General features: G+C 39.2%; 2 protein-coding genes across 2 annotated transcripts; one reads left to right on the top strand and one right to left on the bottom strand.

Annotated features, from left to right (window-relative positions):
* Positions 1-459: 459 nt before the first annotated feature.
* On the top strand, positions 460-5,884 carry LOC103712731 (tryptophan synthase beta chain 2). The gene is made up of 6 exons (XM_008799339.4): positions 460-666; positions 2,360-2,693; positions 2,772-2,988; positions 3,062-3,599; positions 3,687-3,785; positions 5,436-5,884. The coding sequence occupies exons 1-6, from the start codon at positions 606-608 to the stop codon at positions 5,690-5,692; spliced, it is 1,506 nt and encodes a 501-aa protein (XP_008797561.2). The 5' UTR covers positions 460-605; the 3' UTR covers positions 5,693-5,884.
* Positions 5,885-9,050: 3,166 nt separating this feature from the next.
* LOC120110861 (protein FLX-like 2) lies at positions 9,051-15,082 on the bottom strand. Its single transcript, XM_039126750.1, has 5 exons — positions 14,927-15,082; positions 10,921-11,497; positions 10,655-10,812; positions 10,440-10,540; positions 9,051-9,805 (listed from the first exon to the last, which is right to left on the bottom strand). The coding sequence occupies exons 2-5, from the start codon at positions 11,475-11,477 to the stop codon at positions 9,392-9,394; spliced, it is 1,230 nt and encodes a 409-aa protein (XP_038982678.1). The 5' UTR covers positions 11,478-11,497; positions 14,927-15,082; the 3' UTR covers positions 9,051-9,391.
* Positions 15,083-16,060: the final 978 nt, after the last annotated feature.

Here is a 16,060-nt window from a genome sequence, read left to right as displayed (position 1 = left end):
ACCTTCTTCGCATACCCCTGTATCCAACTAACTACTATAGTCGAGTCGTCTTTCAACTAAAGGGTCAGCTTTCAAAATATAGCATGCATAGCTGAGGCTACATCATGCATCTCTTATCTCTACTTTTGGAATCAAGTTGTCGAAAATTGGACGCCTGTTGTTGCTACTACTTTAAATTCGAATATCTAATTATAAAACCCGTACAACTTTTTATACTATTATTAATATATACATTTATTAAAATTGATCCTGTAGAAGCTTAGAGGGGGGCTCCAGATGAACACTGGTGTCTTTCTGTCACTCCGAAGATACTCTGTAGATTGGAGAGAGGGAGTTGTTGAGGATACTTTGAAATTTACTATTTTTTAATTTTATTGGGTTTATCTATTTTCGAACTGTATGGTGCGTCCATTTCCAGCAAGAAAAAAAAAAAGAAGAAAGTGTCCCTCTCAGCGGCGTCAGTTTTCAAACACAGGTTGCGGAAAAGAAAGAAAAGAAAATCCCAGTCGACGGGCGAATGGGAAAAAAATTATAAGAGGACGGTCGAAGGAAGCCCTAAAATCTGGCACTGCCCCAGAAACAAAGAGAGCACATAGGGAGGTCTCATGGCGACGGCCCTCCGACCTGCTTCTCCTGCTGCCGGCTATCTTCTGAGACCGCTTTCTGGTACCCCATCCCCCCCCCTTCTCTCTCTATGCTTTCTGACGGGATTAGCAGCATTGTAAACAGTGTAAACTCGTCTTCCTTTCTGGCTGGCTATAAGACGCAAAATAAGTTCAAGCCATGGCCATGAACAAAAGAGTCATTGATTTAAGTTTACCGAATCGAGGTTCTGGTTCATTCTAGATATATTTCCTGCTTATTTCACTAGCTTCTAGGTTTCGTCGCAGTCAAAAGGTGGTGTAAGCCGTAACAAAGAACTCCTTGATCCGTAATGCCAACCCAATATAGGTGGGCTTGGAAAATAAAAATAAAAAACTAGAAGGTTGTGATGGTTAGCTTTGTGGTTGTATCATGTCATCATGGACTAGTTTTCTTGGTTCATTGGGCAAGTAAGAAGTCATATGCTGCAAATATAATGTGATCCTATTTGCAGATAGGTGACCAATCCATGGAGCAATCGCATTTGTGGAATGCAGCCCATTTAAATTCATCTTTTGGAACTTTCCACTACTTGACTGTTTAAAACTCACTAATCACGTCAAAAAGATGAAGTTCCACAGAAGTTGCTGTCTAAGAATTAAGGTGAGTATATGAATCCAAGAGAAACGGATGTAAAGAAATGATTAAGGTGGTCCTTGGTGTCTGTGGCGCTGTCTAATGCACATAGTTGAAAATTTCAGCTGAAACTGAAATGTTTCAGTCAAAACGTTCTAGATTTTGAAACGTCAAGCAAAATGGAAAGTTGAACCAGGTTTTCCTTCTCAGACCCGCTCTAGTAGTTTCCATTGACTCTAATAGAGTTACCTAAAACACTCCATTTCAGCTAAAATCGGGACCATATAAAATCTGTTATCTCTGGCCTTGCGACCTGATATTTAGTTTCAGGGTAAAAGGAACATATTCATTCTTGGCAAATGCTTCTGACTAACATCTAGCTGAAACTGGCTCGGCTACGAAAGCTTTAGACACTGATGATCAGATGAGCAATGTGTAGGTGTAAGCAGAATGAAGGGTCGCTATCCGGCTTTAGAGAGAAAACTGTTGACTAAGTAAATATGCAGAATCTCATGGCATGCTTTAGCAAGTTCAATGAGATGAAAGCCTTTGTATAAACAATGTAGCTAAATACTGAAGATAGTGAGATCCAACAACCTTTTTATTTTGCATATTAAGTAGGTAAACAATGGTAATGGTTGCCATTGAAGCATGATCGAATACCAGCTGCCTTATAGCAGTCCCCTTACAAACAAAGAGAAGAGAATGAATGCAGACTCAAACTACATAATTGCAAAACTTGGACTTGGACAGCCCCCGATAAGGTCATACTATCTCAAGAAGTTCATTCCTCTTGGGTTGGATGTTGAGCAAGCATTGTAAAATTACTAGTGTGAGTAACATGAGCCATTATTTACCAGAATCTCTACTGTGACGCAGAAATAAAAATGGGGAAAGCTTTTTCCTATAATTCAGATGAATCTTTTGATTCCTGATTGTTATGCCTCTGTTCCTTGGGAAGACATTGTATCTAGCTTGTTTAAGTATGCTGCTTCTACTATATTTGCTTACATAATTTTTCACTGAACTGTTCTAGTGTTTATCTTTGAGATATTTGGATATATATCTATATATATGTACAAGCTCATCCTACTTCACGGACAGAACATAAATATAGATCATTTTCTGTTTGTGCTCATAGATATTGAGGAGCCATCACATGGTTTCACACAAAAGTTAAAGCTTGCAGCGTATAAGAGGCACTCATCCAGTTGCAAAATAAGAGTCAGAGCAAGTTCCAAGGATCTAAACATAGTAGAAATCCCTAACCGATGGTATAATCTTGTTGCTGACCTCGCACTGAAACCTCCTCCAGCTCTGCATCCAAAGACGCACAAGCCACTAAAATTTGAAGACTTGTCGCCCCTTTTCCCAGATGAGTTGATTAAGCAAGAGGTGAGTAATGACAGGTTCATTGATATCCCAGATGAAGTTATTGACGTCTATAAGCTCTGGCGACCGACACCTCTGATTAGGTTTGTCTTGTGAAATGTCATATATTCTGTGACCATTTAAACAAGAAAATGGAACTTATATTTCTTATTGATCAATAGAGCTAGGAGACTGGAGAAGCTGATCGACACCCCAGCAAGAATCTACTACAAGTATGAGGGCACTAGCCCAGCTGGTTCACACAAACCCAATACTGCACTCCCACAAGTCTGGTATAATGCTCAACAGGGAGTGAAAAATGTTGTAACTGAAACTGGTGCTGGCCAATGGGGCAGTTCTTTGGCCTTTGCATGCAGTCTATTTGGACTCAACTGTGAGGCAAGTATATTAAGTTGTTGCTAAGGAAGTTTTTATTCATGCAACTAACTAGGTTAGTTGATTCATTATCCAGGTCTGGCAGGTCCGTGTATCCTATGATCAAAAACCTTATAGGAAACTGATGATGCAAACTTGGGGAGCCAAAGTGCACCCATCACCATCTGGTGTAACTGATGCAGGAAGGAAAATCCTTGAGACAGATCCTTCAAGCCCTGGTAGTTTGGGTATAGCAATCTCAGAAGCTGTAGAGGTTGCAGCTACACATGCCGACACCAAATATTGTTTGGGAAGTGTTTTGAATCATGTCCTGCTACACCAAACTATCATTGGTGAGGAGTGTCTAAAACAGATGGAAGCAGTAGGTGAGACACCAGACATGATCATTGGCTGCACTGGTGGTGGGTCTAATTTTGCGGGTTTGGCATTTCCATTCATTCGAGAAAAGTTAAAAGGAAAGATAAATCCAATTATAAGAGCTGTGGAGCCTGCAGCATGCCCTTCACTTACCAAAGGCATTTACACCTATGATTATGGTGACACGGCAGGGATGACACCATTGTTGAAGATGCACACCCTTGGGCATGACTTTGTTCCTGACCCAATTCATGCAGGCAAAATATCTCGAGTTTGGAATTTGATTTCACTCTCTCTTTTTTTTTTTGGATTTTGGCTTATTGATTTGGTCACTAATGTTGCAGGTGGCCTGCGTTACCATGGAATGGCTCCACTAATTTCACATGTTTATGAACTGGGTTTTATGGAAGCTGTTGCGATACCTCAGACTGAATGCTTTCAAGGTGACAGATTTCAGCTATTGACTTCTTTTAGTGATAAGGACATGCTTGAAAATTGCAAGAAAAACTATTTAAAAAAAGAAAGAAAGAAAGGAGATCTTGCGTAGTAATGGTAATTGAACTTACAACATTGACAACTGTCAAAAATCACATGAAATAATCACCATTGATTGTTAAATATACTTAGCTGCACTTCATGAAAAAGAAGTGTTATAAATGTTGGATGTAGTGATATAAAATATTATGCTGTATATACAACACAAATATGCATATTCAGTTGCCCTCCACATATTTTTTCTGATATATTCAGTACGTACATATATACATATGTACACCATGCACATGCATTTCAAGTGCTACCTCTAAGTTCATCGGAGTATGAGTTATAGTGGTGTATATATTGGATCATGCCCTCATGAGAAGATTTATATTGACTACAATTTTTCTCCAAAGGGCTCTAGGACTATTAATGGAGATTGAGAGACATCTTTAATAATCCAGCCACCAACAGCATTTGGTAAAACATTGTTGAAAAGCTTCGTTAGCATCTTTAATGCTGCTTTATGGTTTGGGTGCATGACTTTTTTTATTTTTTTGGTTCCATCTCAACTTTCTGGAGGTCTTACATGTTAATGACTTTGCAACATTATCCTTGAGCTTCATGTTTATACATTCCTGAAACATTATTTCAGTTTAGCTTGTGCTCATGGTGCCTTGGTGACTCTATATCCATTCATTCTTTGGTTCTTATGCCAGCTTGGTTTCCTCCTTTCCCTTCGATTCATCTATTAGTTACTGCATGGTTGCTTTTAGTAGATATACAAGTGTCTGATGCTTCAATATGCATTGTCTGCCACTTGAAATTTCATGGGATTGAAATACCATAATTTCAAAATAAGTGTTCTTTGACAGGGCACTTTGGAAAACCATACCATGTATCAACACTTTTGGCTGAAATAAATAGGATACTCTTTGAGAAGTCAAGAACTGTAGCATCTTTTCCAAATTCCCAGGAGTGTCAACAAGCTATAAATCATGAAACTGAAGTGTCCATAATATTGGTTGGGATCTGTGGCACTATATCTCTACGTTACATGACCGGGCTTCAAAACACATTAAATATAATATCTTGTGATTGATGAACTAGACATGCTTCAATAATATGCATGTCTTGGCAAGTAATGTATTATACCTACTCATGGTTAGTTTGTTCGCAAGCATCTGTGGCTTTGGAGCAAATGTGTGTGATTCTATACACATCATACTGGAATTTTACAGAAAAAAAATGAAGATGCCCCATATTGGTTAAATATTGACCTCAAGTAAGCTGTGGTTTCCAGTAAATTTTATCAGTTGTAGATATTATGCTCTTTTTATATAAGAAATTCCAAGAAAGAAAACCAGCAGGTTCTTGGACTTCACCATACTCTGCACTTCATGCTTCTTCCATTCACAAAGAAGGTCAGGGTAAATTAATGTGTCAATACTTGGTAACTGGTCGGTCTAGGCTTCAGTTTTGCGGCTTTGTCTAGCTTCTTTCTTGAAATATTATTCCTTTTTTAACAAATTAGAAGTACATGCATATACTTGTATCATGTGGTTATTATATTTTATAAACAGAGTGGTTCTGAAATATTTTTTTTTTGATTACAGCTGCTTTACAATTTGCCCGTACAGAGGGTCTGATTCCAGCTCCAGAACCAACTCATGCTATAGCAGCCACAATTAGGGAAGCATTACATTGCAAAGAGACGGGAGAAAGAAAAGTTATTCTGATGGCTATGTGTGGTCACGGTCACTTCGATCTAACCGCGTATGAGAAATATTTGCAAGGGGATATGGTTGATTTATCATACTCCAGTGAGAAGGTACAAGCATCTTTAGCTGCTGTGCCCCAAGTCATACCCTAGAATATTAGGATCCGACTGCAAGTTATTGCTAACAGAGTAAGATATTATGAGTGAATGCTGAAAATTATTTATTGCATGGCTGATTGAACAAGCTAAAGTGCTAATACCTGAACTCATTTCTCATGCGTTGGGCTTTCATTGGTTTTCTTCTGATATCAAATCACATTGTTTGCCCCAACTGATTTCGGCTTATATAAGCTCTAATTTCTTCTCACCACCACTTACTGGCTAGCTGTGGATTTGCCAAATGTATTTTAATAGCAATCATGCTCTACATAGTCCAGCAATTTGTAGTTTCCTTGTGTAAATATACAATTACTTGGCACATCTAGGCTAATGAAGATTACTGTACTATTTTTGCTTGGTGGCACACCAAGTTTTGCTCTCTGGGAGGATAAGCCTAATGGTAGATCTTATATGCTTTTCCTCTTATGGGTAAGGCTGCAAATGGGACGGGTCGACCGTGACCCGATCCGACCTGACCCGATCCGAATTTTAGGATCCACGGGCCTGGGTCGGGTTCTAAAATTGGATCTGAATCATTTTTTTGGGTTGGGTCTGGGTTTATCAAACGGATCCAATCCGACCCGAATGGACCACACACATAGAGAGAGAGAGAGAGAGAGAGAGAGAGAGAGAGAGAGAAGCCCTAAGACCTAAGGGGAATAGGGTTCAAGCGTGGAAGGATAACAACAAGCATAGGTTCACAGAATCCAAAGAACCTTAGCCCGTCAGGATTCTCTCTCGATCTATTGCACCGTTGATACCTCTGGCTGGCTTTTTTTTTTTTCCTTCTGTTTTTTGGTTTTTGTTTATTTTAACTTTTGAAGGGAGAAAGTGAGGGAACACTGAACTGAATTTGGGTCATGTGCCTGTTTTCTGCAATGGAATTGGATTTTGGAAGGTCTGGGGTTTTTTTGGTCCTCGTGAGAGGGGAGCTCGGGGACATTAAGTTCCGTCCAACCAGTCATATAGATAAAAAATAGTGCGATATGAAATTTGGCTTGTAGACCGACTTAGTAAGTCATGGGTCATCTGTTCTGACTGAAGGTCAATTGCAAGTCTTTCAAGTCATGGGTCATCCAGCACCTCATAATTATGATATGACCAAATTAGATTTGCCCAAATCATTTCCCTAAAGCACAAAAAAATTGGATCCGAACTCGATCCAACCCGATCTGATTTTCAACCAGGTTGGATCTGGGTCCAAAATTAGGACCTGAACAAAAAACCGGATCGGATCGGGGTAATTCAGAACCCGACCCGATCCGACCCATTAGCACTCCTACTTATGGGGGATAACCTGATGGTATGTCATATATGTGCAACAACGTTAAATTTGACAATATGAGCTAATCGGTTGGGTGTTATGCTAGACCATCGGAGCAAGATTCCAGAAATATAGTCCTGACCAATACCTTTATGCACTAAACATGCATATGTAGCAAATATATCAAACATATTTACAAGATGTAATAAACCAGAGGATGATTCTGTCATTAGTAGAATCACTCAAAGCTGGTTATATGGTTGCAGCTTATGGTTCCTGTAGCGGAGGACTATGTATTATTGAGGAACCAGAAAATAACCTGTGTTACGTGGTGGGATTAAATTGAATGACTAGAAAAAAAGAAAAAGCAGGGAACTACAGATAAGCAAAAATGATAATTTTGTTGATGTACAAAATGGAATTTAACTAGGACTCCTATATAGCTCAGACTTTTCAACATGAACAGGTCCAATCACAGCACCTGTTCAAGTATTCATTTGACTTAGCCATCCTTCAACTTAACTATAGCCTTATGTTATTTTGGTGAGGGAGTGAGAAAGAAGGATGGCATCTGGAACATATAAATGTCCAAGAGGGACATGGTAATTGTCCACCCAAGTGACCCAACCAAATGCCTTACAACTTGCGTTGTTTGCTGATGCGGCACTGGAGTTGCAGAATCACAAGTTAATTGAAGCCCTTGAAAATATGAGATCAGAGATCAATCTCAACCATTCAATTAAAAAGATCATCTAAAATTAACATCTAAAACTAAAAATAAAATTTAAAATTTAAAAATCAAAACTAAATTTCTGTAAGTGAATGCTCCAAAGTTACCACCACATCACCGATAATGCAGCCCATTGTAGATCTAGGGCTGATTTTTCGGATATGAGGGCTGAATTGACTGAGAGAAAGAGAAAGGGGAGGGGTGAGAGAGAGCGGCCGAGGGTTGCCGCATCCTTTCACTCTCCAAGCTATGCTTGGCTGGACAGGCGGCTATGCTGTAGAGTGTCCTTCATGTACAGGGGAATCGAGGGAGGTGAGGGGCATATGGTTGCATGGTGGAGGTGTTGACCTCCGCCCTTCTTTCTAAGATGGAGAGCAGATGGTTTGGAAGTGGCGTACTTCGGCCATATAACTTGGCAAGATGGGTGGCCATGCCGTCGCTGACCCTCCTCTCGGACAAGAACAAGGGAGGTTCTGCAAGGGTGCCGGAGAGGGCATGCATCCTTCATATTACTAACCAAACGGATTGGCTGCTCTAAACAGCCACATATGGCACGTTAAAACTGCAGCGTGCTGAATGTCCATGTCGTGGAATATGCTGAGGGGAGTTGAACTCTCCATTAATATAGTTGCATGGATGAGCAGTGATGACTTTGCAGTATTAGTGTCTACAAAAATAAGATAAAGAAGTAAGCTGATTGCATCCCTCTATACATCTGAAATTATAGTTTGTATTTTTCGCTACTGTATTTGATTAGAGAAGCTCCAAAGCTAAGATGCACAAGCAAGGCTGCTGCCTCTGGCTTTCGTAGTTTCCTAACCAAGATCATCATATATTCACTGACAATATAGCTATCGCCAGAATATGGCTCTGGCCTGCATAATAAATGAGAATAAAACATCGACAGCTGGTGTTATCCAGACATCAGATTTGGTGGGATCGGACTTGGACTCTTAATTCGGCTTCAGATTTGGAAACAGCAAACATTAGATAAAGACTCAGATAATTTAGCACCCTGTCAAAGAAGCTAACCATCAGATACCACATGATGAAACGACACAGCGACCATGACCTATGCTTAGCTTCCGGTCATCTGAAAAATAAGTGCACCTCAATCCATCAAAATCACGCTGTGACCACAAAAAACAGCTTAAAGCTTTTGCATAACGCCATTCATCAGCCCACCCAGTGCTGCTAAGAGGCACGTCCTCTGTTTTACAAAACAGAGGCATTGATCAGGCAGCTAACTAGTTGTACAGCAATGAAACCAACATCAACTCACATGACAAATGAACAATTTTGCAAACGTTCAAACTTGCCGGTACAGAGATCCAGGTGCAAGGTTATGCATGCCGAGCTACAATCAAATAAAGGTATCCATGCCAGCAAACCGTAATAACTTGGAGAAACATAAGAAGAAAAAAAAAGAAAGGAGGAACATTTGAAATTTAATAAGCAAATGGGAATATCATAAGAAACTCCCACATGATGATTGACCTGCTTGCACATTCCTGTCCACAAAATATTCCCCACCCAATGTAATTCAAATACCAGTTGTAATTCAGATACTAGGAACATTGCCGAGAGCTTCTATCAAGTTTATAGGGTAGAATACCATAAGCCAGAGACGTTTGATGGTGAGAGAACTATCACCAGAAAGTCTCCATAAAGACCAGAAAATTGTGTGATGAGTTGCAGCTTATCTACGTGCAATGTTCCCACCACGAGGTGCTTCATAACCACCTCCTGCTCGGGTTGGTGTCTGTGCTGACCCATAGGATGATGGTACCTGAGCTGACCCATAGGGTGATGGTGCCTGCGTTGATCCATAGGGTGCAGCGGTGCTGCCAGCAGAAACTGCTGCCTGAGGCACCACTGTTCCTCGAGGAGCATCATACCCAGATCCTCTCGGAGCCTCAGAGCCAGCGCCTCTGGATGCCTCATAGTTGCTGCCTCTAGAAAGACCATAGCCAGCCATCCTCGATGCATCATAACTTGCATTTCTTGGAGCATCATATGTAGGGCCCCTGGGTGCATCATATCCAGCCTGGGCAGAAGCAGGTCCAGCAGGACCTCCACCATATTGAGCTGCACCACTAGAGGGCCCACATCCCTGTATTTCAATAATAAGAGGGTCTCTTAGTGCATATACTAAAGACATATAAAAATAGTACGAATGAATAATTCTTGCTTTATATTTAGTCCATTGATAACAAATTAAGAGCTGAAATAACAAAGGTGATGCCGGGAAGCCCAAAGCAAAGACTGCAATTAGAAACAAAATATTACCACCAAAGTGAAATCCAGAGGCGAGATTTCTTTTCTTATCCTCTATAAGTAAAAGAAAAATTAGCAATGCCCGTTCATTCAATGTACACTGCCTACTGGAAAGATTCTCAATTTTGAGGTAGCCTTTTATTAATTAAAATTGCCTAAAGCAGTGTCTCAACGGAATCTTCTCAATGGCACAAACCTACTAAATTCCTATTGTTTAATGTCATCAGACTATCTGACTATTGGTTTCCTGAAGCAAGAAAGAGTACATGCGCATGAATGCACAAGCATATAGGTGATGTGTGACTTGTAAAGAGAGAGGACATCTCATAAGTCAGTACGGTTAGAATACTCATTACATTCTGAGGCAAGTGATCTTGACATGTGGGAAACGAGGATGAAAATTATCTCAGTCAAGTATTTAGACAGTAAGTGGATGAACTTTATTCAAACAACGTGAAGATGATGCTCACTTGTGGTACTCCATAGCCGTCATCATAAGCATTTTGTCCAACAGAATGATGCCCAGATGCATCGTTTTCCTTGTGTGCAGACCTGGTACCAAATGGCACCCCTACAACACATTACAAGAGCCATGTGAAGCCCTTGATATCCACTAATCACTATAAGTAAACAAAATGATTGCATTCAGAAAGGCAGTCAGGCGATAAATGTATGTCACACATACCTAAAGCACTGGCACCACTTCTATCAAGGTTACTAGCATTTGTCAATTCAGCACGTAGTTTTTCCACCTCCCTAAACATGGAAACATAGTTCTTTTCCATTACCTGGAGAGACTCATAGTGGTCAATGCGCAGTTTTCTTTCATAATCATATGTAGCTCTGCAATGGAAAAACATAAATATTGAGCTTAAACATCTGCATATTAAACCCCGTCCCCAACCCCCCAAAATATCTCTCAACAATAAACTTTACAGCAGAGATTATGACCTGCAATGTTGATATTCCTGTCTAAGAGCATCCAGCTCAGACATTAGTGCTGGGATTTGCTGAGCATCAGCATGGCTCCTCTGCAGATCCTGGGTAAGTTGTTGCACTTTTGAGATGAGTTCCTGTCTCGCTGCAATCAAGCTTTGAGCTTCCGCACGAGCCTGTTGCAACTCCACTTTAACAGGTTCAGAGGCTTTCAAGTCAGCTTCCATCTTTGCTATCTTGTCTTTGAGGACTCTCAATTGTTGCTCTTGCTCAGAATTGACAGCACCATTACGGGTCTGAAATCTCTGCAAATCCTGTTGAGCAGCAGCCAGTTGTTGCCTCAGAGAGGAATGTGTTGCTGCAAGCCTTTCATTCTCTGTTGCAAGCCTTTGCATCTCCATATGTTGATGAGCAAGCTTCTGCTCCATAATTTCTGGACGAGGCAACATATCAAATGGAAAGGCACCAGGTGGAGGGCGGATGCCTGGACCAAATGCCTCAGGGTGTAGCATGCCAGGACTAGGAAGAGGCCGACGTAAATGAGGAGGTGGTATACGGCCTTTGCTTCCCATCAGAATCAACAGAATCAGGTCTGCAAATGATGGAATAACAGAAAATTGACACCCTAGGAAAGATGAATAACTTAACAAATATGCATAAATAAAAGAAGAATGTCAAAATGTGCCCCAAGACACAGGAAAAAGATGATTATAAGCTTGACATAATGCAGCAGAGAACTGTGTGCTTAGAATATCTTCTGCTATCAGCTCACACGTACCATGGTCCAACATTCAGATGACAGGCAAAACACCAAGAATAAAGAACATAAAGGAGTTCAATTCCAAAGTGGCATTTATTGCACTATCAATTTCAAGCAGCTTATTTTAGACATAATAATAGCTGACCAATATCAAAGGGATAAGTGGATTAGCCTTGCTGCTTGATGGTACTAGACATGTTCTCCTTGAACTCATTATTGCTTACATCCAACGAACAATTAATTTCCTTGCAAAATTCATCAATCTGTATCCAACGAGTTATCAATTGGGGAACAAGTGTCATGAACCATTTTCCACATATTTTAGCATAAGAATAGATAATAAGCAAGGTTCCAATAATTTTTCCTAAGTACCACAAAGCAAGCCAAGTTAATCAAGCTTGCCTATTCTCTTGGCAAGGATGCATTATCCAATTCCCTTATCAAGAGTCTTCTGAAGAATATTATAAGTTTTGAGAGGGCTAATCATTCCAGGCCACTGCCGCAAAAAAGCAAAATATGCTGCCACTTACAAGGGATGACTCTAATTATTATTGCAGATGAACATATCTACATATGTAAAAGGAGTAAGAAATGTAGAATACATGGAAGTCAATGGAAATAGCAAAAAGAGAAACGACAGGCAAGTCTTACTTCATTAGCCATGAAAATTTTACTCCAAGATATGAAAACGAAAGTCAAACAATGACAGCAATCACTTGGAAAGGGAAGGAGGAAATAAAAATCAATTAAAATAATCGATTGGAGGCAGTCCTGTCAAACCCCCCATACTGTTTTTTTCATCTTTAATTTTCATATGCACTTTGGTCTTGTTGATCAAAAACCAGTACAAGTCGGACATTCATCAAACTATGAGCATCTCTTTGTACAAACTATGATAACTGCAGAAACAGCAAATGAGTTAAATGACTTAATCAATAAAAGATAAACATTGATCATCATAATCTTTGGAAACAGCCATACCACCTCGAACATAGCAAAGAATAAATCCCAATTTTGGAAGTAAAACATGCAATAAGGAACGGATGATGAACTACAACATAATTTGGAACATGATTACCCACCATAATTCACAGAAAATAAGTCTTAAGAGCCTAAAAAAGACACAAATCCCAATAAGCAAACGAGGAAGGCACGTTGTAAACCTGAAATTAGACTTATCCTATAAGTATATATCTAGATACCATACTCCCAAGTTTAGCATTCAAGAAAATTCAGAAAACTTGGAAACAAAGTTTGGAAAGCATCTAGATAGCAGAAGGTTCAAAAGAAATCGATAGAAATATGACATATACGCTTATTGAATTATTTCAATGGTTATTCACATAAAACAAGCATGGAAGAGGCAAGAACAGTAAATAAGGCAAAATTAACATCACCAGCATCCACGTAGCAATGTTTATGCACGATTCATATATGTTTCTTGAATTATTTATGATTCGGGAATAAATTCAAATTTTTTCAATAATCTGGAAAGTATTGTTGCAATACCACGGACAATTATTAACCCCCTCTACCTATTGTATCATCCATCTTTGGTTTTTTGAATTAAAAAAAGAGAAAAAACTCACCAAGGACTCTATCATCCACATCGTCTTTGCTTACACATTTGCCACATGTGCAAGAAGCATAGTATGCTGGACCAACACAAAATGCTCTACCTATCAAATTAATTTAGCAATCCCATCTTGTTTCCCATGAACAAAAAAAAAATTAAAGAAATGGGGCAGAAGTCTTGCATGAAAGAAAACTTGAAAACACATCACTCCAAAATACTGGATGCAACTTCCAGTTTCACTTTATATTTAGTGCTCTGTAACAAGCCAGACACCAGAACTCACACTCTGTGGTATCCAATGCCCACCAGAAATGTGATCTATCTGGATTAAAAAAAACCTTAGCCAGACTTAACAAATGGATTGTCTTCCCTCAGTTTATACTATTTGCATGCAAAAAGTCTCTTATGATTGACTCGATTTTTCTCGCTCATCAACTAGGATTCTAGAAACACATACGTATGTCAGATCAAGGCTCCTTGAGGAAGGACGAGAAGGTGCTGAGGTTCTCCCATCCAGCAAGCTAATTTTGTTATCCAAGCACTCTAATATAACCTAAAAAATGGTTAGTGAGCTAAGAATTTAGTTTTTTCCCTCCTCTTGAATTGTACCCATGGTTCTTGGTTTGTACTCTAATTTGGTTCTTTGTTTTTCAAAACATTGACTGTACACCACCTCTGCTTTCTCTCGCATAATCCTCTCCTTCAACCTTCTCCTTTTTTGCTTCCTTTCTCTTCTTATTTAGCCAAGCAAGCTCTCACAGCATCTCCTCCTCTTCTAATCATCCTTCCTTGCGATGATACAGAAACAAGGACCAGGTGTACCACAACCAAGAAAATCTTTTCACATTTTTAGTGACTTCTTTCATCCTTTCCTTTAGACTTCTTTCTCATTCCCCTAATCTAACATGCCCTGCTTACCATAGTTACAAATTACAATTCCTAGGGGGATCCTTATGATATTATTTGCCCATATGAAGCAATTAACATTGTCAGCCAATAATTTAGCGGGCACGCATCCCTCCTCGGAGTCATCTCAGTTCACAATGAGTGCCATAGGTAGTGCCTAAAATTCATTCGAAGTGTCAATGCTTGAAAAATGGAAATCTTATGCTGTTTACTATAACCAATGAGTCTCATTCCATCTATCTGCACTTGGGATTAAATTTGAATCCTTACCCCACAATCATTCGAGTAAAACTTATGCTATTAGGAATTTTTTCTAATAATTGGGCTTTCGTTAGATGTCTTATCGAATCAGCTCAGCACAAGACTGGAGAACATAGGTTTACTCCACCATCGTCCTTACAGACTCAAATCATTGCTTCTCTCCCCATTTTTTCTCAAACAAACTGAAAAACCGCCTCAATGAGGCGATATATGAAGACCAGCAGCGACGTGGAACGATTACTTAATCTTCGAAACCGTCAAAAAAAACAACCCACCATCTTCGAAATCTACTCTCTGCTTCTTATATTTCTTATAAAGGAGGCCAAAAATCGAATAAAAATCAAAAGAAAAACGAAACTTTGATATCAGAGAAATCCCATAACAAATTAAAACCATTGAAAGATCGAAGAAAAGAGAGAATGCATCAAAGTAGCCTTAACCCTAGGGGCTTGTAGGTTAGGAGGCGTGAAGAACGAGCAAGGGGAGAACGAAACGGAGGCAAGCGAGGAAAGACTTACGGGTTGCTTGTTTGTCTCTCTCGAGAGGGTCTGAATTGGGATTCCGCCGGCGTTGAGCGGTTGATGGGGAGATAAAAAAAGGAAGCGAGGAAGAGGAAGGAGGAATAGGGTTTGTGGGGGAATTTTCGCGACTCTATTTCTCTGGCGGAGGATGCGGTCACCGGTAGTACGCACCGGGCAGTCATCACACCCCAGAATCCGATAAACTGTGCCGATATCCGGCATATAGATTTCTATGCGAGAGCAAGATCTGCCCTTCAAGGGCCTAGAAGGTACGGTAGGATGGGAGTCTGCGTGGAAACTTCTATGCGTATATGCGTTGTCCTCTTGCTCGCCATCAGTGGAGCAGCTTGTCATCCCTCGCATTATTATTTGTATTATACATTAACATTAATTTTAAAATATAAATTATACAGATATGTTTAATTATTATAGAATCATACTATTATTATAGAATCATACTATTTTAGAACCAATAATTGACTGATCTACCAAAGATTTTTACTATTAATTTTCATCCGCACCGATCTGAAAATGTCTATGGCAAAAGTTCATATTTTTTAGAATCTCTTTATCCAATTAGTATACAAATAAGTGGTACTTATCTTGCTAGCATAGAGAGCCTGATAGGAGATCTAAATTCAGAATCTACTTCATCGCCTTTGATATATTTTAAATCTACAAATTCTAAAAATAATAAATTTTGATACTTAAATTATAGCAAAATAGTATATAATATTATTGTAATTATCCATCTGCCCCGCGATATGGAGCAAGAATTACCAGCACCTAGGGCTACCATCAAATCTTTATTTTTGAAAGTTCAGCTATCAAATATTTTATATCTAGTGCATGGCGTAACTTGCACTTTATTACATGCATATGATTATATATATATATATATATATATATATATATATATATATATATATATATATATATATATATATATATCTGTAGGACAACACGTACGGTATATTTTGTAATAAATTCTATCCGGAGAATGAGTGAGAAATCAAGTTCGACAACTTTAAATCATGTATTGGCCCACTTGAAGAAAATATATTATTAAAACTGATTCGAAAGGACAATGTGAGATGAAAATTGTAGCACTATGTTAAATATTTATTTCTA

This window comes from Phoenix dactylifera, chromosome 1 (genome assembly GCF_009389715.1).
Source record: "Phoenix dactylifera cultivar Barhee BC4 chromosome 1, palm_55x_up_171113_PBpolish2nd_filt_p, whole genome shotgun sequence".
Lineage (NCBI taxonomy): Eukaryota > Viridiplantae > Streptophyta > Magnoliopsida > Arecales > Arecaceae > Phoenix > Phoenix dactylifera.
Note: the sequence above shows the minus strand (reverse complement) of the source record. Positions and strands in the feature narration are given on the sequence as shown.

Bases quoted from the DNA above. Each gene is read 5' to 3' on its own strand.
- LOC103712731 (XM_008799339.4), top strand. From the start codon at position 606: ATGGCGACGGCCCTCCGACCTGCTTCTCCTGCTGCCGGCTATCTTCTG. The intron at 2,694-2,771 runs GTTTGTCTTGTG...ATTGATCAATAG, and splicing joins CGACCGACACCTCTGATTAG to AGCTAGGAGACTGGAGAAGC. The intron at 3,786-5,435 runs GTGACAGATTTC...TTTTGATTACAG, and splicing joins TCAGACTGAATGCTTTCAAG to CTGCTTTACAATTTGCCCGT.
- LOC120110861 (XM_039126750.1), bottom strand. From the start codon at position 11,477: ATGGGAAGCAAAGGCCGTATACCACCTCCTCATTTACGTCGGCCTCTT. The intron at 10,541-10,654 runs GTATGTGTGACA...AATGTGTTGTAG, and splicing joins AAGTGGTGCCAGTGCTTTAG to GGGTGCCATTTGGTACCAGG. The intron at 9,806-10,439 runs GTGAGCATCATC...ATTGAAATACAG, and splicing joins ACGGCTATGGAGTACCACAA to GGATGTGGGCCCTCTAGTGG.